Source organism: Podarcis cretensis (assembly GCF_951804945.1).
Source record: "Podarcis cretensis genome assembly, chromosome: 8".
In the NCBI taxonomy this organism is placed as follows: domain Eukaryota; kingdom Metazoa; phylum Chordata; class Lepidosauria; order Squamata; family Lacertidae; genus Podarcis; species Podarcis cretensis.
The window spans coordinates 84,229,616-84,254,489 of NC_137177.1; the positions used below are offsets into that span (position 1 = coordinate 84,229,616).

The following is a 24,874-nucleotide window of genomic DNA, read 5'->3' on the forward strand; positions in this document are numbered from 1 at the left end:
GCAACCTGGCATCTGTAGGATGTGAAACACAAGAGCAGTCAAGTACAACATTCCTAGAGTGAACATGTTTACACATGGGGTGGGATGTTTGTCCAGCCAGCAGGTAAACTTCCTGTTTCCTTCTGGGCTGGGACAGACTTCCTCTGCATGTGACTAGAGGTGGGTGTGGTCTCACCTGTGCAGGTAATGACAAAAGCACAGGGCAGGGCAGCCATCTCTCACTCTTTCACCACATGCATCGAAGAAACAACATCTACTGAGTCAAAGATGCCCTCTTTGCTTCCAGCCAAGAGAGGACAAAGGGACTGTCTTCTTAAGAGATAGATTCCAAGTGTATGCTACTTCATTAAGCTAAGTCTGCCTTCTGGGATCTGATTGTGAACAGAATGTCAGTAAACTCTTTTTATACTTTTGTAGAAGACTGTGTCGTCTCTTTTATTTTATGAGGGAATAAGGGGAAAATACCAGAACAGTTATTATAGAGGCTTTACCGAGCCTGAGCAAAACGCATCCGTTGCAAACTTAAAATTAAGGGGAATGTTACTCTGCTGAAATTGTGGAACTTGTTAACACAAGTTGGATAAGGATATAATCAGACAATATATCCTCTCCTGCATCCCTGAAAATTCCCACAGCATCCAGAGATCTCCACGTGGTTGCAGTTGGACCCGTGCCAGTTGCAAATCGTGCCTGGAGCCTGGCTAATTTCTAACACTGCCTCTCCATTGAAACCCACCCCCAATGCCTTGTTTACATTGATAACGCAGAGTCCAGATCAAGGTTGAAGTCATTCAGCCCATACTGAGAGAGGCAGACTCTCTTTTGTTACGGCTTTGCATGCTTCAGCATGACTTGGACTTACTCAGGAGGAAATGCATTTGGAGGCTAAACCCTCCTCTTCCAAGAGGATGAGATTCAAACTGAGGTCTAAGCTCTGTGCTGTCTTCCTTTGCCTCTTTCCCTCCCTCTTCCTGCAAAGCCTCGAGTACGGAAGAGACGGTGGAGGAGACAGCATCGCTGTGGGTGTGTTTGAGGATGAAGATGAAAGTCGAGACACGATTGGACTCCATCGGAAGGAGGAGGTCAGTTCAGCCCCTTGCACCCCATGAACCCAGAACCTCTCGGTCTGCCTGACCCAGCTGCATAGGTCCCTGGAAAACCTCCAAGTATTCTCCCACGTTTTCCTGGAACCCCACCCTGCGCCGCCTCACAGGCATGCTGTGAGCCAAAAAACTCAGATGGGCTTCCAAGTGCCTCTAGGTTTTATATTTAAATATGCCCTTATCTCAGCTTGAACCCTGCAAGGTAGTCTGAGAGCAGCAGTGGGGAACAAGAGAGACTTGCCCAAGGCTGCCCCCTGAGATGCCAAAGCTCTCTCAAGGCAACCGCAGTGTTAGAAACTGGGATAGAAAAGCTAGGAGCCAAATGGCTCCTGGGACCTGGGTTGTGGGTGCCAAATCAGAACGCCTAAAAATATATATACCGTATTTTTCGCTCTATAGGATGCACCAGACGATAAGACGCACCTAGTTTTTTTTTTTGGGGGGGGGGGGGGAGGAAACAAGAAAAAAAAAATTCTGAATCCCAGAAGCCAGAACAGCAAGAGGGATCTGGCTTCTGGGATAGCCTCTTGCTGTTCTGGCTTCTGGGATAGCTGCTGAAGCCTCTCCCGGGCAGCGGGACGAAGGCTCCCCCTGCCCGGAAGAGGCTGCTCGCGGGTAAGCTGCCCTCTGTCCCTTCCCCCATCTCCCGCAAGAACTGCATGCTCTTTAAAGGGAGCGTGGTTCTTGGGGGCTTTTCTGGGAGGTGGGGGAAGGGACAGAGTCGCACACTCTGTCCCTTCCCCCCACTTCCCGCAAAAGCCGTGCAAAGCCTCCGCAGGACAGCTGGGAGCCTTTGTCCCGCTGCCCTACGGAGGCTTCGCGGGGGCTATCCAAAAGCCAGAACAGCAAGACGGAGCGCTGCACAGTGCTCCCTCTAGCTGGTCTAGCTTTGTGCGAAGCCTCCACAGGGCACGGGGATGAAGGCTTCCTGTGCCCTGCGGAGGCTTTGTGGGCTGTCCCAGAAGCCAGAACAGCGAGATGGAGTGCTGCGCAGCGCTCCAGCTCACTGTTCTAGCTTTGGGCTCAGCTGCGCAAAGCCTCCACAGGGCAGTGGGGTGCCTTCATCCTGCTGCTCTGCAGAGGCTTTGCGCAGCTAAGCCAGAAGCTAGAACATCGAGACGGAGCGCTGCACAGCGCTCCCTCTCCCTGTTCTGGCTTCTGGCTCAGCCCCGCAGCCTGCATTTGCTCCATAAGATGCACACACATTTTCCCTTACTTTTTAGGAGGGAAAAAGTGCGTCTTATAGAGTGAAAAATATGGTTTTGTTTTTTGCTGCCGGGTGAATCAGGGAGTCTCAACAGCTGATTCATACGTCAGCATGGCAGCAAAAAAGACGTGTCAGATCAGCCGACTGCAGCCAGGAAGGTGGAGATGCTTCGCACCAAGGGTCGTGCCTGGACATCTTCATCCAATCGCAAAAGGCTGGTTGCCAGTCGCAAAATGCAACAGGTGCCCGGCTAATTTCAAACGCTGCTCAGAGCTCCCTGCAGCTGGCAGCTGTGACTCTTGACCTGCTTTCTCCTATGTGCCAGTGTATATGCCCCCTTAACCCATCCACTGCCTTTGCATCTATCTCTCTCTTCCGGGTTCCATTCAGAAAATAGGGAACAATGACACCCCACTCATACATTGCTAAGGAGACCAGAAGAGCATAAAATGAAGTTTTTATTTTATTTTATTTTATTTTATTTTTTTTTTATTTTTTTTATTTTATTCACATAATATACATTCTTTACAACAAACAACTCCAAAATAAGCAGACAATTCCATAAAATCACGAAGGGGACAGGTTACCCCACCTAGGTCTCTGTAGTCACCACGCCCCCTTCCAGGCCTCAAGACTTTTCAAATTGCTTTCTCATTTAGCTTTTCTCACAGATGCTGCTGCATAAGCAAAGCGTTCTTTTTATCAGTGCAAGAAAGCTTCAGAAGCTAATGAATGGCTCTGTCAATGCCAAGCAGAAGCAGGCCTGAGAACTGAGTCTTATCTTACCCAGTTGCAACAAATCTTGGACACGCTGATACACAGGCTTCTCAACCCCCTTTTTCCTGGGAAGGGCGCCAGGAGTCCCAAGACAGGAGTTTCTGTTCATGCTCAGGAAAACTCATGAGGCAGGGCTCCTGAGGAGGGGGAGAAAGGGCGGGGGGCCTGGAGGGAATATATGCTGCGTGCAATGGCTGTAAAAGTTGTGCTTGTGAATTATCACGCTAGCTCCTTCTGCTACCCGGAAGGCAGAATAAATAGCTCTTTCTCTGGATTAACCCTTCGGTGTCTGTTTGACTCCTTCTCTCCCCCGGGTGCAATGCTCTTTCCATCCGCGAGAAAGGCCTAAAAAGGCTACAATCATATGTAGCAAAACCATAAGTCTCATGTTTTCATTTACACGGATCTCCTCTCCGATACCTTTACTTGATATTTCTTGAAGTTTTTTTTTTTTTTTTAAATAAAATATTTTTTTAAAAATAATATTTATTGAGTTTTTAAAGGTTACACATGAAACAGAAAAACACCAAATTAAACAAAAAACAAAACAATGTATCACAATAAAAAAGAATACAATAAAAATAAATAATAATAAAAAAATTAAGAAAAAAGAAAAGCAAAAAACACGTCAAACCTTCACATAATTTATCTTTCATTTGCTTGTTTCCTTGACCTCCTCCCACCTCCCTTTTTTGTATTCTAATTAAGTTAGATATTTCAGCAAATCCTTTCCCTCTTTATTTTGTCCTTATAATCTATCTTAATCAACTTCCGGGTTGGGGCCATCGCCGAATGGCGGACTCCCTCCGAGCTCCGGAGGGAGCCTGCTCGGCAGGGGCTGGGTTCTACCGCGTCAGCGTCGCGGGGACCCTCAAAAACCATGGGCGCTGAAACCCATGGGCATGGTGACTCGGCGGGCACCGTTTGCGCCCCCCCGACCCGCGAAGGAGCCTTTTTAAAGGCTACGGAGCGGGTGCCGGGGGTGTGTGTGTGGTGCTATGAGTCCTCCGCTTCCCCTACTGAGCGAAGCCGCAGGCCATTTGGCGGAGAGCGCTGACTTTCTCCATTGAAAATTCGGATTAAAAAGAACAACCCGTGAGTAATTGGAAACTGGACTTAAAAAGGGGGAAAAAATTTAAATTTGGAGCGAGCGGGGGAGGTGCAAAAGGGAAGTCCGTCTCCCCCCTGTCGTAGAGGATTTAAAGCAAAGGATTTAACAACTAAGATCGAGTGTTACCTTATCTTGATAAAGTCACTAATTTCACGCATCTGTTCGGCCACTTCACGATGGAAAATTATAAGACTGGGCTGGAGGAGAAAAGTAGAATGTGAGCTAAAATGCAACCCCCCCCCCCAGGAACCGGGAGCGATCCGCGAGAGCGCCGGGAGAGGAGAAATAGTGGCTTTGACAGCTGTTAAAGGAGCTGTCAAAGCTGAAGAATAAAAAAGAGAATTTTGTTATGAGGACTTTGCCGGTTACATTTGTTACAAATTGGATATAAATTGTTTAAAACAAGGAATAACAAGGTATTTTGACTGTTGGGTGCGATCTGGAAGGAAACTGAGTTACTATAATCCCTCTAGAGGGGTTGTGGGACACTACAAGTATTGCTGGTACGGAATTTGAATTGGACTTTTTATCTCCTGGGAAACTGCAGAAATGGAACACTATTTTGTCTACAGAGGTCTCTACACTAAAGGAGACAATAGATTTATCTATTGAAGAATGGAAGGGACTTGATGTAAAGTTTCGTTCCTGAATAACAAAGCCTCTGTAGGGGATTTAGAAGCTTTTGGAATTGGAACATTCTTGCAGGAGAGCAGGAAAAGAAACTAGAAGAAAGTGAGGAGATAGAATAATAAGAACAACATGAATAACAAGAATTGGACAAAGCTGGAAGTGGGAACATTTGGGACATCCAGATTTGAAAGGTCTAAAGAAATAAAATTGGAGTTTTTACTCTTAAATATAGAGATCTGGATGGAAAAAATGGACCTTTTTGAGACAGAGCTTTTCCAAGATTGGACGCTTGAAACTAAAGATGATCAAAAAGATGGCAAAGACTATTAAAAAGACGGCAAAGTGGATTTGTGAAGGATTTCGGCCTAGACGTGGGATCTCCAGGATGACAACAGGCATTGATGGACATTGGGGAATGCAACCGGGAAAGGGGGGAGGGAAATTTGGAATCCAAAGGGTGTTAAATTATACTTTATTCTTTGTTTTATTTTTTTAAATTATTTTAATCTGTTCTGCATATTAAAGAGGGGAACTCGTGGAAGGGAGCGGGGTCGATTTTAGGGGATGGAAAAACATTCTTAACACTGGGTTAACCATAATAAGTTTAAAATGACTAGGGTCATAAAAATTTCTTGAAGTTTTTAACGGTAGTAGTAAAACATTAAAAAAAATCTTTTCAGAAGAACGTCCTTCGCTACTACCAGTTTGAAGGTTTGCGCTATATCTGGATTGAGAAGTGGGGTGCCTTCTGCAAGGCCAGGTAAGCCTCTGCCTTTGGGGTACACTAAGCTGGGACTTTGCTCCCCCTTCTGCTGCCAGCAGCCGAAATTGTATAGTTTGCATGGGTCTGTGCAAATTTTCCTTGCCCCAAATTTGATTCCTGCAATTTGTATGTAGTAGTTTGTTCTAGCTTTTCATTTTGCTTCTAGCATGTTCTGTCCCATGACTGGTTGTTTGCCGTTGGTTGCCAGAATGCTCTGGAATGTATCCAGCTCAGCAATACAGTGATACCTCGGGTTACAGACGCTTCAGGTTACAGACTCTGCTAACCCAGAAATAGTACCTCGGGTTAAGAACTTTGCTTCAGAATGAGAACAGAAATTGTGCTCTGGCGCCACCACGGCTCCATGTGCTGCTCTGGCTCGTCAGAAGCGGCTTAGTCATGCTGGCCACATGACCCAGAAGCTGTACGCCGGCTCCCTCGGCCAATAAAGCGAGATAAACGCCACAACTCCAGAGTCGGTCACACCTGGACTTAATGGTCAGGGGTCCCTTTACCTTTACCTTTACCACTGTACTTTGATTAGACCCATTGGAATTATAGAACCTAAATTAGTTGTGTCTTCAGCGAGTCTGATCTGAGAGAGCCAAGCATTGAATGCAACCCTCTGTGACATCACAGCAACTTAGCCAATGGAAGCTCAGGGCTCTGAAATAAGGAAATGCCTGTTTTTAACCTGTTGCTGGCAGATACAGGCTGTCTCTTTGTCTCTCTCTTCTGTGTATTTTGCAGTGTGTTGGATGAAAGCTGGACTTTCTCTGATATCCACCTCTCCCTCTGTGGACTAAGCGCTGAAGAACAAGCTGTCAGGTGAGCATGAACAGCACTGATGCCTATCAAAAGGTCATAAAGCTGCCCCTAGGCTGCCACCTGTCTTTCGTTTGCCAAGCGTCTCTGATTTTTGCACCACAGAAATCTAGATTTTACTCTTAATTTTGCACAACTGAGGATCCTGAGAAAAGAGCAGATTCTGCCAAAAGGTTCAGAGGCTGTTGGTTCAAATGCCCGCATTCTCTTTTTGCTCCCCCACCAGCAATGAAATGAAAGGGATGGTTAGAGGGATCAATTAATAAAGGCTGATTTATCTTGGCTTGAGTAACACTAATTATTTCTTTGAAATCCCTCCTTAAATCTATGAAATAAGCAATTCACACTTAATGCTCTACAGTGGTACCTCGGGTTATATACGCTTCAGGTTACAGACTCCGCTAACCCAGAAATAGTACCTCGGGTTAAGAACTTTGCTTCAGGATAAGAACAGAAATCATGTCTTTTGGAGTGGCGGCAGCAGGAGACCCCATTAGCTAAAGTGGTGCTTCAGGTTAAGAACAGTTTCAGGTTAAGAACAGACCTCCGGAACGAATTAAGTACTTAACCCGAGGTACCACAGTAATTTAAACACAGGGGCTTTATTTTGCTTTATAGATGTATATTCCACCATGGGATGGGCGGGGGGGTGTGTGTTATAAAAATGGCTTACAAAATGTCTAAAACTGACACAAGCTGTAGTCACAATAAAACACCAACTAACTGAACATTTGTCGGCACATGCAGTAAAACTCAGCAGAAAAAAAGGCTTTCTAATTTCAGGTGTTTTCAGAATGTTCAGAATGGGTGCTGTGGTGGATTTCGGCATTTGAGGGGCTGTTGTCCAGAACTGTTGGATTAAATCTCGCTTTGGGTTTTTCAGCCTTCACAAGATGCGATGCAATGTGTGTGTGTTCTCCGTGAGTGCCAACCCAAGCTGCTACCTCCATCAGAAGGGCTGCAAAATCTATTTGATCTGGTTCTCTGTGGCAAGGCCTGAGCTAGGAAGGGGTGTAGATTAGTTTTTTTGGTTTGCTCTTCCATGTTTTTTTAAAAGCAGTGCTTTATATCTCTTTGATGTTGATGTTTTCTTGGGGCCTCTCAGCTCCCCCAGCCAGTTTGGGTTGGCTAGAAATGCAAACGGATGCAACCCTCAGCCCCTGTCACAGAACATCTGGTGATATTTTGGATCCTGTGCCAAAACTGACCTGTGCATTCTCTTCTCTCCTCACTCTCTGCTTGGACAGGAGAAAGATTTACGGGCGGAACCTGATTGATGTACCTGTAAATTCTTACTTCAGGCTGCTGAGAGATGAGGTTTGCCTTTATGGAAATAATAATAATAATAATAATAATAATAATAATAATAATAATAATAATAATATAATATTTATACCCCGCCCATCTGGCTGGGTTTCCCCAGCCACTCTGGGCGGCTTTCAACAAAACACTAAAATACAAAACCTATTAAACATTCAAAGCTTCCCTAAACAGGGCTGCCTTCAGATGTCTTCTAAAAGTTTGGTAGTTGTTCTTCTCTTTGACATCTGGTGGGAGGATGTTCCACAGGGCAGGCGCCACTACCGAGAAGGCCCTCTGCCTGGTTCCCTGTAACTTGGCTTCTCGCAGTGAGGGAACTGCCAGAAGGCCCTTAGCGCTGGACCTCAGTGTCCGGGCAGAACGATGGAGGTGGAGATGCTCCTTCAGGTATACTGGACCGAGGCCGTTTCACCCTGGTTTGCTGGGCATGGGGAGGGGAAGAGCTTTTCCTTCCCTGGGAAAATGGGTCCCTAGACAAGACAAGCTGGCAGTGCCCATTTGGATGTACTTTTCTGGTCTGTGGGGGTCATTTGATAGAGAACGGCCTCCCCTGCCCTCACAGAACACACTTCAGTGGGGCAGAAGCTTAGGTTTTGAGGAAGCTGAGCTCCAATGTGGTCCACAAAATGCTTTTAGCTGGGGACCACCTGGGGAGGGTTTCCCCCCTGTGCTGACAGCCACCAGCTCACAGACCGCCCCCCCCCCAGCTTCCTGCAAGTGGCCTTTCATCTTCTGATAAACGTTTTATTAACTCTTCCCTCACCTTCTGCTGTCCTCCCCACTCCAGGTCTTGAACCCGTTTTACATCTTCCAGATTTTCAGCATCGTCTTGTGGAGCTTCGACGAGTACTATTATTATGCTACCTGCATCTTCCTCATTTCTGCGGTCTCCATCGGGATTTCTCTCTACGAGACGAGGAAGGTGGGCTCAGCCTTGGTTGCACAAAGGCAGCGGGGCTGGTGGCCTTGAGTAGGGTTGCCATATTTCAAATCCGGACACAAAGCATTGTTGAGCTTCTTTTTGGACAAAGTTGTTGGCAAAATTGATGTTTTTTGAGCTGTTTTTAAGGAAAACCGTTCCCGTACGTCAAGATTTTCCCAGACGTCTTGCGGTTTTCTGCCCAGACACTGTCTGGGAAATTCTGGTTGTATGGCAACCCTACAGGCAGCCTCAACCCTCAAGCACGGCCCCCTGCAGTGTGGGGGCTGCCGGGCACCTTTGAATGCAGCCTCACCCACCAGTGCCTCTCAGGTGTGGTGTTCCAGTGCTGTAGCTTCCTTGGCTACAAATTCCCTTGGCATTAAAATAGGCCGGGCACTTCTTGGGCACGTGGGCAGAGCAGGGGAGGGGACTCCCGTTGAGCTCCAGAGTGAGGTCTGGCGGCTGGTACTAGTTCTGCCCCTCCTGACACTTTTACCGTCACGCTTGGTCCCTGCAGCAAAGCATCACCTTACAGAAGATGGTGAAGATGGCAGTCAACCTGCAAATCCGCAGAGCCTCTGGAGGTAAGCGAGCAGCCGCTGACAGCTTCCCCCGTCCTTGAGGCTGTTCCCTCTTGGGAAGGGAATTCTCCCATGTTTTGCTCTCTCTCCTTAGCCTTGACCACCCACTTCCTTTGCTCATCTCGCCCCGTAACGAGTTTTGCCGTTCGTTCTGCTTTCCTTGGGTTGCCTCTGTCGCATATTTGGTTGAGTTCCTCTCTGTCTCATCGCAGAATCGTTTCATTCCTCAGCAACCTTTTAATCTGATGTTTGCTCTTGGGTTTTTCCATCTCTTGGGATGACTTCTGGTGGTTCCCTCCCTGTGAGAAGTGAGATTACAGGGAACCAGGCAGAGGGCCTTCTCGGTAGTGGCGCCCACCCTGTGGAACGCCCTCCCAGCAGATGTCAAGGAAATAAACAACTACTTGACTTTTAGAAGACATCTGATCTCAGCCCTGTTTAAGGGAGTTTTTGATGTTTGATGCTTTATCACTTATTATTATTATTATTATTATTATTATTATTATTATTATTTCTTTTGGGAGCCACCCAGAGTGGCAGAGGAAACCCAGCCAGATGGGTGGGGTATCAATAATAATAATAATAATAATAATGCCAATGGCGAAAAAGCAGGGGTGCACCTGACCTTTCTAGAAATTACCGTATTTTTCGCTCTGTCGCTAGGACGCACCTGACCATAAGACGCACCCAGTTTTAGAGGAGGAGAACAAGAAAAAAAATTCTCTCCCTCTCTGCACAGTGCCCTTCAGCGAAGTAGCAGGACAAATGGAGCCCCTTCCATTTCTCCTCCCGCTTCGCAGAAGGGGCGCTGCGCAGAGAGGGAAAGCTGTGCAGCGCTTCTCCAGCGAAGCAAAGCCTGGAGAGCAAGAGGGATCAGTGTGCACCAACCCCTCTTGCTCTCCAGGCTTCAGCAAAAGCAACGCGAAGCCTCCGGAGGCTTCGGGCTGCTATCCCTGAAGCCAGGAGCTCCTACTGCGCTCCGGAGGCTTTGCGTTGCTTTTGCTGAAGCCATGGAGCCTGTATTCACTCCATAAGACGCACACACATTTCACCTTAATTTTTGGAGGGGGAAAAGTGCGTCTTATAGAGCGAAAAATACGGTATCCCTTTAGCTCTAGTTGCAGCCTCCCCGCCTGCTTTTTTTCCCTTTTAAAAACTTCTGAGAACACTTGCCTTATTCCTTCCCGGAGAGGTGTGACCCGTTTTCTCTTTTGGTGGCTGGTGGTGTTGAACAGAGATAGTGACAGTGAGCTCCATGGACCTGGTGCCAGGCGACTGCATTGTCGTGCCCGTGGATGGACTTCAGGTCCCGTGCGATGCCGCCTTGCTGACGGGCGAGTGCCTGGTGAACGAGAGCATGTTGACCGGTGAGGACAGAGCAGGGTGCTGGCTGGGGGGTGAGCTGCTTTAGGGCTTACCACTGGGCTTGGCTGGCTGTTGGCCATTCATCCTCAGTGGGCCTCTTTCCCTCCAGGCGAGAGCATCCCAGTGATGAAGACCTCTTTGCCCGAAGGCCCCCAAGCGACCAGCACCGTCTATTCCCCTGAGGAACACAAGCGCCACACGCTGTTCTGCGGAACGCAGGTCATCCAGGCAAGACCCTACGTGGGCCCTGAGGTTCTGGCAGTGGTCACTCGCACAGGTCAGCTTAATGAAGCACAGAGTGCATTTGATTTAAATCAAATCAAATTAAATCAAATTGATTTAAAACACTGTTAGGTTGTGGGTGAACATATCAGACGACACAGCAATTCTCAAACAGCTCTTGTTTATTCACAGGCCAGAACTGAACTGAACTGAAGGGTTCAGTCAGCCTGCTTATATAGAGCTCCAGTACAACGTAACTGTAGCAATTTTCTAAAACTATCCAATCACTGAACGTCACTTTCGATGCCTTATTTGCATAACTATCTACAGTATCCCCCTGCTGGCCCAGGGTGAGAACTTCAGTACATAACAAACACAATTTAAATCACTAGTCAGTAAGACTTGATTAATTTATTTATTTTTTTACAGAAAGATTCATTCTCGCTGGTATAATCTTAATACGGTCATACCTCGTGTTGCGTTAGGTTCCTGTTCCGTCTTTTCGGCTTGCGAATGCAGCAAACCCAGAAGTGTATACTTCTGGGTTTCGGTGCACGCGCAGAAGTGTTCTGTGCGCTTTGCACATGCACAGAAGCACCTTATCATTCTCCGCGCTTGCGCAGAAGCGCCACTCTAGTTGTGGACTTTTCGGAGTGCAAACAGCACCCTGGAACGGATCGTGTCCGTAACTAGAGGTACCACTGTATTTACAACCAGAGGAAGATTTCATTTTTGGAATAATAAACAATTTTCAGAGTAGTTTTTACAGTCCTATCAAAAATTTCTAATTTGGGTATACTGTTAGAAGTACATGGACAGAAAATAATGAAATTATTGTGAGGTTTAATAAGTTAACATTTGGACAACTTTTCTGCTGTATTTTATTGGAAGGAGAAAAACAATCATTTCCTTAATAATAATTTAAACAATTTATTTAACTAAAACAATAACACTATGGCATATGTATCCATGTTTGTTAACTGATGTGGTTAAACCATTTTTTAAAAAAACCACAGCCTTAGACTTAAACTTAAAACTTAAAACAAAGGCTTATTTCCTGATGAATAGCCTTTGGACTGTACTGTAACTTAAATAGAAAACTATATTTAGAAAGATTTTTCCTCCAAAAGCATTTTATTTTTATTTTTATTTATTTTAATATATAATCTTTATTGATTTAAAATATCTTCTCACAAATACATTACAAATGGTTATAGCAAAGAATGAGGAAAATAAAAAGAACAAAAAAGAGTTGATAATAAGAAAAGAATATCAGTTATAGCATCATAATAAAAATAAAGCAATTTATTTTAAAAATCCGATCTAAATAAAAAAAATCTGATTTAAATAAAAAAAAATCGATTTTTAAAAAATAAAATAAAAACCTGTTGTTGTTTTTTTAAAAAAACTATTGATTTTTATCCACCCTCATGAAGCGAGATGTGCGTCCCGTCCCACCCCCAGTTTTAGTCCCTTGGCTGAAGGTGCTGAGTGTCTTCTGGAGAGCAAACTGCTCAGTGTTCCTGGAGTGCCCTTACTCTCCTGTGGTTGAGATGGCATTTTCTGAAACTGCAGCCTCATGGTCCCTGCCCCCTGCACACTCACAAGGTGCCCCCCAGGGCAAAGCGATTCTGAGCCTGCAGTGAGGGCCTCCTGCCCATGGGTTGGCTCTGCTGCCTGCCAAAGACCTGGGACTGTGGCTGCTGCATTGATCCCTCGAGGTTTGCTGCTGCTGCTGCTGCTGCTGCTGCGGCACTTTGAACTTTTCCCTCGGCGCGTTTTTGGGTTCTGCCTGCCTCACCCCCTTCGCCTCCTCTCTCGCCAGGCTTCTACACGGCCAAAGGAGACCTCATCAGTTCCATCCTTCACCCCAAGCCACTCAGCTTTCGGTTTTATAAAGACGCATGGAAGTTTGTTGGTTTTCTCACAGTTCTGGGTAAGTTTGCGAAGATGTCAGCCCGCGGTTCGGCAGCCATGGAAAGGGCAAACTTCATGCGTCCAGGGATCATGAGGCGGGAAAAAACTGAAAACAAAACTGCTAGTGTCATAATGCCACAAATCTATGGTGTGGTCGCCTTGCGAGTCCTGTGTGCAGTTATGGTCACCGCACCTCACAAAGGATATAATAATAATAATAAATAATAAATAATTTATTATTATTATTATTATTAATTTATTTATATCCTGGCCAGAGATGGGCTCAGGGCGGCTAACACCAGTCAAATTACAGTAAAAACATAAAGGGGGGGAACCAATTTAAAATACAGTGGTGCCTCGCAAGACGAAATTAATCCGTTCCGTGGGGCTCTTCGTATAGCGGTTTTTTCGTCTTGCGAAGAAAGCCCATTGACAGCTTAGCGGATTAGCGCTATTAGCGGTGTAGCGGCTTTTAGCGATCAGCTGTTAAGCGGCTTATCAGCGGATCAGCTGATAAGCGGCTTAGCAGCTTAGGAAAAGGGGGGGAAAGGGGGGAAAAAACCTCAGGAACTCGCAAGACATTTTCGTCTTGCGAAGCAAGCCCATAGGGAAATTCGTTTTGCGAAGCGCCTCCAAAACGGAAAACCCTTTCGTCTAGCGGGTTTTCCGTCTTGTGAGGCGTTCGTCTTGTGGGGCACCACTGTACAGGTTAAAAATACAATTTTAAATTCAGCCTCATTTTAATAGTAGCCCATAGAGCAAAACCATAAGGGGAGGGAAACATAAGGGTCAGACTGAGTCCAAACAAAGGCCAGGCAGAACAGCTCTGTTTTGCAGGCCCTGCAGAAAGATGTCAAGTCCCACAGGGCCCTAGTCGCTTGTGACAGAGAATTCCACCTACTGAAAAGGCCCTGGCCCTAGTTGATACTGTACTGTTGGGAAAGGTTCCGCAAAAGGACAACTAAAGCAATCAAAGGGGTGTTCTGGCTCCCCTATGGGGAAAGGTTGCGATGTTTGGGGACTTCTTAGTTTAGGGGAAAGGTGAGTAAGAGGTGTTGTGATAGAAATTTATAAAATTATGCACAGCATAGTATTGGGAAATGATACATAATGAATTGAAAAGAATGTTCAAAAGTACTTTCTCAAAAAACAAAAACAAAAAAACACAACCCAGAGTCCTTTCTGTTGGGGATAATCCAGACTGAAATTCCCAGGTGTCAGAAAAGGTTATTTATGTATGCCACTACTGCGGCCTGTGTTTTGTTAGCCCCAAAATGGAAAACGAGCGAGGTCCGAACCTAAGAAGAATGGCAACTGGAGTTGACGGAATATGTGCAGCTTTCAGACTTAACATATAGAATAAGAGAACAAGAAGAACATACATTTAGAGAAGACTGGAGAACGTTTATTGAATATATGGGAAATAGCTGAAAACGCTGGCAGCATTAAGATAAATTCAACAGTGCAAATAAGTTTTGATGGATGCAATAATGGAATACTGAATGGTATGGTTTTTGTAAAATATGCAGGGATTTATGATATGCAAAATGAACCATGGAAAGAGAAGAAGGGAGGTCATTGATATCTTAATGATGTAAAAATGAGTACTTTAAATTGTATAACAGAAAATCTAATAAGAATTATATAAACAAACAATCAAACAAACAAGCAAACACATAAATAAATGATAAAATTATGTCCAGCATGCAGAAATGTGAATAGGAAAAAGTTTTCCTCCCTCCCATAATGCTAGAATTCAGGGTTACTGTGAGATTATTCCCCATTGTGGGATTGTGACAGTCAAATCTCCTTTCTCTCTCCTTTGTCCTCCAGCGGCTATTGGTACTGGCTACAGCATCTACATCTTGTATCGAAACAAGGTCAGTGAAGTTCCACGGGGGGCGGTGAGGGTTCTTCTTCGTCCTGCACCCCCATCTCCCAAATTGAGAGGTGCTTCTCACAACTTAAGAGAGGTGCAGTGGCGTAGCGTGGGTTGTCATCACCTGGGGCAAGGCAAGTAATTTGCGCCCCCTAACCCATGGATTTGCGCCCCCTAACCCGTGGATTTGCGCCCCCTAACCCTAACCCCTAGATGTTGCGCCCGGTGCGGCCGGCCCCCCCTGAATCCCCCACGCTACGCCACTGGAGAGGTGCACCTGACGGTTGCGCCAGAGCAAGCCACCGCCCATGGAGGCCTACTGGACCCCACACCCCCTTGCACTTTGTACCCAGCTTTTCCGGCTGGCCTGCCAGGAAAGGCACCCTTTGGGTGTTTTGCTTTGCTTGTCTTAGCTGCAGTTTTGCTGTGCACCTTAGCCCAACGAGGGGATTAAGGCAGCTCCCAGGAACTCAGGAAAACCTCCCCAAACATGGGGAGGAGGAGCCACGGGGAATACCAGCCGAGCACAACCAAGCAAGTCGTTGGCTCATTTATTATTTTTTATACCCCGACCATCTGGCTGGGCCTCCCCAGCCGCTCTGGGCGGCTTCCAACAAAATATTAAAATACCGTGATACATCAGACTTTAAAAGCTTCCCTAAACAGGGCTGCCTTCAGATGTCTTCTAAAAGTCTGGTAGTTGTTCTTTTTGACATCTGGTGGGAGGGCATTCCACAGGGTGGGTGCCACTACCGAGAAGGCCCTCTGCCTGGTTCCCTGCAACTTGGCTTCTCGCAGAAGGCCCTCGACGCTGGACCTCAGTGTCTGGGCAGAACGATGGGGGTGGAGACGCTCCTTCAGATATACTGGACCGAGGCCAGCAGCAAGGCAGTGAAATTTAAAAATTCCAGGGCACCAGGTGAAGGAGCCTGGCGTAATGAAACTTTGCAAACCTGGGGAGAGAACCAGGAAGGAAATGAAGAAACGGTACACCACGGAGAGCTCTCCAAGCAAGAGGAAGTGACATCACTTGGGGGGGTCACAAAGGCTCTGGCAGCGCCTCCAATGACAAGGGGAGACCCTGGGAGGGGTCAGACAGGAAGAGGCGGAACCCCATTCCTAGAGTGTTAATAGGGCTGCCAGTATCGCGCCCAACACTCTGAATTGTTGGTGGTTGAGAATGAGACTCCCCATGGGAAGAATGCTTGGGCATGGGATGGTTCCCTCCAAGGTGTTCCCAGGAGTCCTTCCATCTTGTCTGGCCAAACACACACACACACACACACACACACACACACACACACTTCAGGAAGAGGAGAATAGTCTCCTTGGATGTCTCAGAACCAGGCAGACCCTTTCGTGGAGCAGGGTCATGCCATGTCCATGGAGCTGACGTAGCATTTCAGATATTGCAGGGAACCCTTCAGATGTGGAGAACTTGGCTGCTGGTGAACCATGGGGGCTTCTTGAGGATAGGCTGTGGCTGCAGAAGGCGTTGCCTGCAGAAGGCCGCCGGTTCAATTCCCAGCAGCATCTCCAAGTAGGGCTTCCTCTGCCTGGAGGGCCGCTGCTGCCAGCCAGTGTAGGAAGTACTGAGCTAGGTGGCCAAGGGGCTGACCCAGCTCCCCCGTGACTCCCTGCATCCTTCGCCCCAACAGGAAACACTCCGGCAGATCATTCTGCGTGCCCTGGATGTCGTGACGGTGATTGTGCCCCCGGCTTTGCCGGCTGCGATGACGGTGGGCACCATTTATGCCCAGAACAGGCTGAAGCAGCAAGGGATCTTCTGCATCAGCCCCCCACGGATCAACCTCTGTGGGAAGGTGCGCCTGGTCTGCTTTGATAAGGTGAGGGTCCTAGGGCAGGGTGTGAGGGGGCTGCTAAGCTCACCTGCCTGTTGCCTTGCCCATGCTCTGACTTAGCCTGTGTCTCCCCTAGACAGGGACCCTCACGGAGGACGGCCTGGACATTTGGGGCGTGGTTCCCCTGGAGAACGGTTCTTTCTTGCCCCTCGTCCATGAGCTGCGCTGCTTGGACAGCGGTCCGCTGCTCTGCTGCTTGGCCACTTGCCACACCCTCTCTTGGCTTGGGGAGCAGCTCATTGGAGACCCTGTGGACCTCAAGCTGCTGGAATCCACTGGATGGGTGAGAGAGAGGCAGAGGCGGGGAGGAGAACCAATCCGAGCTCTGCTCTGCTGAGGAAACGGCACTGAGTTTCTGGCTACACCAAGCCATGTTTGCAAGAGCCAAAGGAGGGGCTGGATCTTGTCACACTGGGTGAGGAAAAGAGGAACGGGAGGCCGCAGCTCAGCTGGAGGAGACAGAAGGGAGGCCAGCCCCAACGCTGGGATACGCAGCCATTGTGGCGAATGACGATGATTCTAGGCCCGTTTCCAGTCTGGCGTCTTTCATGGTTGCTGTTTTAAAGGAAACTTGGATTGTAGAGGTGGAGGAAGACCTCTCTGTCCATTCAGACCTTGGGGAACCAGAGCTGATGTCAGGAGTTCGGACCTTCTTAGTCTCCTCCTGCCTCCTGTTAGACCTCTTTCCTTTGTGGTTGCCTCCCTTTGTTGAAATTTAGAGGGTGATCTCCCTGGGGGGCAGCGGCCCTGTTATAGTGGCGGTGGTGATAACAGGGGTCTAGATGGTCTGACAATGCAAGGTGGGCACCCCAGGCTGGGGGCAATGGAGGGGGAGCCTCTGCTTCCTCTAATGCCTTCCTTCCTTCCAGAGCCAGGAGGAAACTGAAGGGGACGCAGCAGAGGCACAAGCGACCCAGCTTTTTGGGACCAGAGCCCTGGCGGTGATGAGGCCTCCACCAGTGGGAGAGCAGCTTCATGGCAAGGTGAGGCTGTGGGGCATTTGCCTGCAAGTAGTTGTAGGTTAAACCACAGAGCCTAGGACTTGCCGATCAGAAGGTCGGCGGTTCAAATCCCTGTGACGGGGTGAGCTGCTGTTTCTCAGTCCCTGCTCCTGCCAACCTAGCAGTTCGAAAGCACGTCAAAGTGCAAGTAGATAAATAGGTACCGCTCCGGCGGGAAGGTAAACGGCATTTCTGTGCACTGCTCTGGTTCGCCAGAAGCGGCTTAGTCATGCTGGCCACATGACCCGGAAGCTGTACACCGGCTCCCTCGGCCAGTAAAGCGAGATGAGCGCCGCAACCCCAGAGCCGGCCACGACTGGACCTAATGGTCAGGGGTCCCTTTACCTTTTAGTTGTAGAGTGTTGTGGAACAGTGCTTGAGGGTGTTTGGTCCCATGGGAGAACAGGACCTGGGCCCCTTTCCCTCATCAGCCCTCCCTTCCCAATGCATGCTGGGATGGCAACACTAAAAAGTGAGCTTGCAGGGTGGAAGACTCTGGCTTCTCTACCCTCCCTCTTGCCAAGAGGCCATTCTGCCATTCTGTGTCCGACTCAGGAGCACCCGGCGCCCGTGGCTATTCTCCGCCGCTTCCCGTTTTCCTCAGCCCTACAGCGAATGAGTGTTCTGGTGAAGCCCACCGGCGGGGGGCCTTCACAGGCGTACATGAAGGGGTCTCCAGAGATGGTGGCAAGCCACTGCGATAAGGAATCAGGTCAGTCTACACATCCTTTCTGGTACTGGCTAACGTGGCTCTTCCTTCCCACCAGGTGTAACTACCTACCTGCTCTCTACTAACCCGCACACAGTACTTGGTTTCTCTTCTGCCTGGGTGTCGTGCCACTTCTATTTTTGCTGGAGCCATTGGGGGTCCAGGGAGGGGTGTGTTGGGCCCAGGAAAACCCAGGAACATCTCCTGAGTAGCTGAGCAGTGATGGGGTTTTTGGCATCACTTTGATGATGGAGGAAGGTGTAGGAATAACGGAGGATGACAGGAGGTTGAAAAAAAGAGGAAACACATTGTATAGTTTGCAGTAAGCTGGGCAAAGATATGGCAGCAAATAATGAGTCTAATGTCCCTGGTTGTTCAGACTCGAGAGGGCTGATGTTGTCTGGCGGCAGCAAGGGCTTTGGTGTCACCCCAAGTGACTAGACGTGGTTCTTTCCTGGTCTGCACTTGGTGGCACTATGTCTCCCTCGGGTGGTGCTTTACTGGTATCTCCTGCAGGGTTAGTTGGAAGTTTGGAGTTGGATTGGTCAGGTCCTGATGCCAGGCCATGCTGGACAGCGGATTGGACTGCTGACCGCACACACGGAACTGGAACTCACAACGGACCTGTAGGGGTAAAAAATAATAGCCTAGCCCTGCCCCCAGGCGATCAGGGCCACGCCACTCCAGATCCGGGAGCTGTTGACAAAATAGTCCTTGGATTGGCAGATGTGCCTGTTTGCTGCTGCAAGTTGATCTGAATTAGAAGCAAGATGGTTAATTGAAAACAACAAAGTGTTTAATTTACACTGAAATTGCCTAGGGTCCTGCAGAAGGAGAAGGGGATCCTCCAAGGGGTGGGTAAAGGAACCCTCAGCAGCCATCTTTGGCATGTGGGGCTGTTGGGAGAGGTCTTCCTTTTGTAGCAATGTATTTCCTCTGTATTCTTTCACGAGAGCCAGTGTGGTGTAGTGGTTAAGAGCGGTGGACTCGTAATCTGGTGAACCGGGTTCGCATCTCTGCTCCTCCACCTGCAGCTGCTGGGTGACCTTGGACCAGTCACACTTCTCTGAAGTCTCTCAGCCCCACTCACCTCACAGAGTGTTTCTTGTGGGGGAGGAAGGGAAAGGAGAATGTTAGCTGCTTTGAGACTCCTTCGGGTAGTGATAAAGCGGGATATCAAATCCCAACTCTTCTCTTCCTAAACCAACCAACCCCCTCTCTTGGCATTGCAGTCCCTGCGGATTTCACCCAGACTTTGCGCCATTTCACCAGCGACGGGTTCCGGGTCCTTGGTCTGGCTTTCAAGCCCCTCGCTGCCATTGGGACATTCGAAGAGGCCCAGGACATGACAAGGTGCCTGGGGACCTGGCAGCGGCTTCCTCTCTGGCCTGGGCTCCCCTGCTCTGCCCAGAGGCCCACTGATAACGGGGGTTTCTCCTTGGGCCGGCAGGGACGATGTGGAGAGCGGGATGGTCTTCCTGGGGTTCCTGGTGATGAAGAACGTTCTTAAGCCCGAGACTGCTCCAGTGATCCACTTATTGCACAATGCAGACATCCGAACTGTGATGGTCACAGGTATCAGATGGGGAGGAGGGCGGGGGATGCCCGTTTCTCTCTGTGTTTCACATTTGTTGCCATCTAGGTGTGGTGACGTGGGTGGCACTGTGGGTTAAACCACAGAGCCTAGGACTTGCCGATCAGCAGGTCGGCGGTTCGAATCCCCGCGATGGGGTGAGCTCCTGTTGCTCGGTCCCTGCTCCTGCCAACCTAGCAGTTTGAAAGCACATCAAGTGCAAGTAGATAAATAGGTACCACTCTGGCGGGAAGGTAAACGGCGTTTCCGTACGCTGCTCTGGTTCGCCAGAAGCGGCTTAGTCATGCTGGCCACATGAGCTGTATGCCGGCTCCCTGGGCTAATAAAGCGAGATGAGCGCCACAACCCCAGAGTTGGTCATGACTGGACCTAATGGTCAGGGGTCCCTTTACCTTTACCTTAGGTGTGGTGAAGTCCAGCACCTCTGTTCCTCTCCCTCTCTTCTTTTCCCCACCACCAGGAGACAACATGCTGACTGCTGTGAATGTGGCCAGGAGCTGCCAGATGGTGAATGCCAAGGAGCGGGTTCTCTTTGTCCACGCCGCCCCTCCTCGTGGCCGGGATGAGCCGGCTGCCCTCAGATTTGTCCCTTCCGAGCATCACCTGGAGCAGCCCAATGCAAGTCCTTCCCTACCCAAACTTCCTCTGTGGGCAGCCTGGCACAGCAAGTGCCCTTGTGGCTTCCAGGGAGGTGGCACGCCCAGGCTGCTTCTAGGATTTGGGAGGGGGAGAGGCGGGGAATGCCACCTTAAAGGCTCCTGGGGCATCTTGCCCAATGTGGTCACCCTGGACCAGCTCTGCCCCTGTCCATGAAAAGAGCTGAGCTTGACCACTAATGGGGCACCTGATGCCAGTTTTCCTTAGAGAGACCTCGCTCCACTTTGCTCCCTTCCTGGTTGCTGGCCTGCTGTGCATCTTGCAGTCAGTGGGGTAGCAGTGCCCACCTCCTCCCTCTCTGTGCCAGCTGCAACCTTTCCGTCACATTCCTGCCTGGCCTTGAGACCAGCCCAGGCACTGGGGCGAGGCTTGGGAAGGTAGGGGCATTGGGAAGAGGCCTGAATATCAACTGCTGGGCTTTTGCAGGGTTCGTACCAACGGGAGAGCTACTTCCTGGAGCAGCAGCACCCGTACCACTTGGCCGTCAACGGGCAATCCTTCGCGGTGCTTTGCGATCACTTTCCGGACCTCCTGCCGAAGGTAAGGCTGGATGCAGGAGCTCAGCAGGATGAGAAGCAGAGACGCCTGCCGCTGCTGCCCAGCTGTCCATCCCCCCAGACCTCACCACATCCTCACCCCAGACCTCACCCCATCCTCTGGCAAAGGGCTTTCTCTGCTCACAGACACCAGATGCACTGAACAGATGCAAGTCTGTAGGGGAAAGACTGCATAGCTCAGTGGTTAGAGCACCTGCTCAGGTCTCAGATTCAATCTCCAACTAGCATGTAGGGCTGGGAGCAGTGGGGTGCAGTGAAATTTTTGTAGGGGAACAGCTTGCGAGGGCAACTGGTTGTGTGTGTGTGTGTGTGTGTGTGTGTGTGTGTGTGTGTGTGTGTGATATCCTGCATGCTAGCATCAGGCCTCCCTCACTAAGCCAGGCAGAAGCTTCCCAGGGTTTTGGAAGGAGTTGCTGAATCTGACAGGATGCTGGAGCTCTGCTGCCTCCTTCCCAAAGTTGGGCAGGCTTTGGGGAGGTGGAAGGAGGGCTTTTGGACCCTGTCAAAGCCTTGCTGCTCCCTCCCTAAGCCGGGCTGAAGCTTCCCAGGCTTCGGGAAGGAGGCACCAGGCTTTAATACTTTAATACTCTCATTTATTGGGAACATTAAGGGGGCTAGCTTAGTCCCCCTAGTCCAATGCCCACACACCACTGGCTGGGAGGGACCCCTGCCTAAAACCCTGGAGGGAGCCACTACCAGTCAGTGTAGGCAGTATTGAGCCAGATGGACCCAGTGGTCTGATGTGGTATAAGGCAGCTTTCTTTGTTCCTGTGTAAGTCCTCAAAGATCTGACTGACGGCATCAGAATGGAAGCTGCTGGCTTGCTTTTTTCTAGAGCCCAATGCTGTCTTTTGAGGGAGGGAGGAGAGGGTTGCCCTGCAGAAGCCCCAAGGGACAATCGCCAGTGGAAAAGGGTCTGGTAGCAGGAGGAGGCGAAGACCCCTCCTCTGCCCCAATGCACCCACCCAGAGCCACGGCCGCGGGAGCCGGTTCAAAAGTCCTGTCCCTGCTCTGCACCTCATGGGGGCGTCTCTTCAAAGCTGGCACGATTGCTTGCTATTATTGATGATCATTCGTCAGTAAGGTGATTGGTTGGCTTCTTGTGCACCTCTTAGAGCTGATGAATGTTTGCAGGGATGTTAAATGGTGCTACATTCACCAGACTCTTATGTGGCATCATGTGCAATGCTGCTGCAAGGAGTAACATTGCTCCCCAAAGTCAGATGCCCCAGAACTTTCCCCTGGCTGGGGAGGAGGAGAGGGGTGTTGAACAAAATTGGCCAGAAATCCACTTGTGTCAATTAAAGATGGCCAATGCTTTGCGCCACAAGCGCCCCCTAGCCCAGGAAACAAGGAAGGTGCCCTATTCCAAGTCTATCCAGCCTCTGGGTCCCATCAGCCTCTGCCAGCCCATCCAGTGGCCAAGGATGATGGAAACTGTAGTCAGCATCTTGTGGAGGGTTTCAAGTTCCCCAACCCTGGTTCAGCATCTCCCCAGTAGGGAGGGGAATTTCCCAGCCTCACCTGCAGGTGTTGCTAAGGAACTTTTGCACCCAAAGCCCAAGAGCCGCAGGCCTCGGCTGTGGCTGCCGTTCCTCGGAGGAGGCCCTGCCATCCCACTAAGTGATCCCCCCTCCTTCTGTGAGCTGCCTTGGACGTATTGTGATTCTCGAGGCAGTGGCAGCTCTGAAACAGATTCTAGAGAGCCAGTGTGGTGTAGTGGTTAAGAGTGATGGACTCATAATCGGGTGAACCGGGTTCGCGTCTCTGCTCTTCCACCTGCAGCTGCTGGGTGACCTTGGGCTAGTCACACTTCTCTGAAGTCTCTCAGCCCCACTCACCTCACAGAGTGTTTGTTGTGGGGGAGGAAGGGAAAGGAAAATGTTAGCCGCTTTGAGACTCCTTCGGGTAGTGATAAAGCGGGATGTTGTTTAGTCGTTTAGTTGTGTCCGACTCTTCGTGACCCCCTGGACCGGAGCACGCCAGGCACTCCTGTCTTCCACTGCCTCCCGCAGTTTGGTCAAACTCATGCTGGTCGCTTTGAGAACACTGTCCAACCATCCCGTCCTCTGTCGTCCCCTTCTCCTTGTGCCCTCCATCTTTCCCAGCATCAGGGTCTTTTCCAGGGAGTCTTCTCTTCTCATGAGGTGGCCAAAGTATTGGAGCCTCAGCTTCAGGATCTGTTCTTCCAGTGAGCACTCAGGGCTGATTTCCTTAAAGCGGGATACCAAATCCAAACTCCTCTTCTTCTCTCTCTGCCTTCTGCAGATATTGGTCCGGGCCACCATTTTTGCCCGGATGTCGCCCGACCAGAAAACTCTCCTGGTCCAGAACTTGCGAGACCTGAAGTAAGTCTGTGGCGTTTTTAGGGGGGACGCTCCACCACCCACCCCCACCCCACTGCCAGGATATTGTGTGGGGAGTTGCAAAGGTGTGTGATGGGTGAGGGATTTGTTCCAGAACCACAGGAAGAGATGGCTTTCTCACTTCTGTGGGCAAGAGCAATGAAAATCCTTACGGACAGGGGAAAGAACCTTGAATTGTGGCTGCGGGGCTGCCATTGGTCCATGGCTTTCCTCTTTGATAAAGTTGGAGAGAAGGTGGTGGGTTTGGTGGGGCGTAGGGGGTGTTGGGCAGAATTGACATCAGGGCCTTCCAGCATGTTGGCCCCTGGTGGAAGCGGGGAAATGAGGCTCCAACTCACCCCTCCCATGTGTTGGTTCACAGCTACTGCGTGGGGATGTGTGGAGACGGTGCCAACGACTGTGGAGCTCTGAAGGCAGCCGATGTGGGCATCTCGCTCTCCGAAGCGGAAGCCTCCGTGGCCTCGCCATTCACTTCCAAGATAGCCAACATCGAGTGTGTCCCCATCGCCATCCGGTAGGTCTGGGGAGAATCGACCTTTCTGGGAGGCTGAGCTTGCAGTAGATGGTCCTCTTTCCCACCATCATCTCAAAAATGGAGCTCTTCCTCTTTAATTGTAACTAGAAATCTTTCAGGGGGCTCCTCTAAAAAAACAGGGAACGCGGGTGGCGCTGTGGTCTAAACCACTGATCGGAAGGTCAGCGGTTCGAATCCCCGCGGCGGGGTGAGCTCCCGTTGCTCAGTCCCAGCTCCTGCCAACCTGGCAGTTCGAAAGCACGCCAAAGTGCAAGTAGATAAATAGGTACCACTCTGGCGGGAGGGTAAATGGCGTTTCTGTGCGCTGCTCTGGTTTTGCGAGAAGCGGCTTAGTCATGTTGGCCACATGACTTGGAAAAACTGTCTGTGGACAAACATCTGTTCCCTCTGCTAGTAAAGCGAGATGAGCGCCGCAACCCGAGTCGTCCGCGCCTGGACTTAACTGTCAGGGGTCCTTTACCTTTACCTTTTACCTAAAAGAGCAAGAGAGGTGCTTTTGGATAATCATTTATTTCCCTTTAAAAAAAAAAAAGTTGTGAACTTAGTGGCATGGACTTCACACATGCTAGCCACTATGGTAAATTTTGATGAAAATACCTTGGAAGAACAGCAGTTGGCAGAAAGGGAAAAGTTTGTCCCTTACAGAAGCAAACCCTTCCGAGTCTTCCTGCCCATGTGCATCACTACCTCCTTAAAACACAAAAGAAAGCTCAGGGTGGGTGTCCCAAGTTTTGGGGCCCTGGTTTGTGTGGGATCTCATTAGAATTGATGTGCATGCAGTATTGGGGGGCACCCTTTATATCTAAGTAAGGTGGCGCTGTGGTTTAAACCACAGAACCTAGGACTTGCCAATCAGAAGGTCGGTGGTTCGAATCCCCGCGACGGGGTAAGCTCCCGTTGCTCGGTCCCTGCTCCTGCCAACCTAGCAGTTTGAAAGCACATCAAAGTGCAAGTAGATAAATAGGTACCAC

At 49.5% G+C, this 24,874-nt stretch overlaps 1 protein-coding gene across 1 annotated transcript in view; it reads left to right on the forward strand.

Annotated features, from left to right (window-relative positions):
- ATP13A2 (ATPase cation transporting 13A2) overlaps positions 1–24,874 on the forward strand; it is a 45,060-nt gene that overhangs the window by 12,372 nt on the left and 7,814 nt on the right. The window contains exons 5-24 of the mRNA XM_079987395.1: positions 980–1,082; positions 5,509–5,588; positions 6,342–6,419; positions 7,664–7,733; positions 8,524–8,658; positions 9,176–9,242; positions 10,475–10,606; positions 10,714–10,881; positions 12,652–12,762; positions 14,577–14,623; positions 16,281–16,469; positions 16,561–16,767; positions 17,354–17,467; positions 18,041–18,197; positions 19,427–19,547; positions 19,645–19,769; positions 20,249–20,406; positions 20,872–20,985; positions 23,271–23,350; positions 23,730–23,882. Coding sequence (XP_079843521.1) covers positions 980–1,082; positions 5,509–5,588; positions 6,342–6,419; positions 7,664–7,733; positions 8,524–8,658; positions 9,176–9,242; positions 10,475–10,606; positions 10,714–10,881; positions 12,652–12,762; positions 14,577–14,623; positions 16,281–16,469; positions 16,561–16,767; positions 17,354–17,467; positions 18,041–18,197; positions 19,427–19,547; positions 19,645–19,769; positions 20,249–20,406; positions 20,872–20,985; positions 23,271–23,350; positions 23,730–23,882 — 2,409 coding nt within the window. The remainder of the gene's footprint in view (positions 1–979; positions 1,083–5,508; positions 5,589–6,341; positions 6,420–7,663; positions 7,734–8,523; positions 8,659–9,175; positions 9,243–10,474; positions 10,607–10,713; positions 10,882–12,651; positions 12,763–14,576; positions 14,624–16,280; positions 16,470–16,560; positions 16,768–17,353; positions 17,468–18,040; positions 18,198–19,426; positions 19,548–19,644; positions 19,770–20,248; positions 20,407–20,871; positions 20,986–23,270; positions 23,351–23,729; positions 23,883–24,874) is intronic.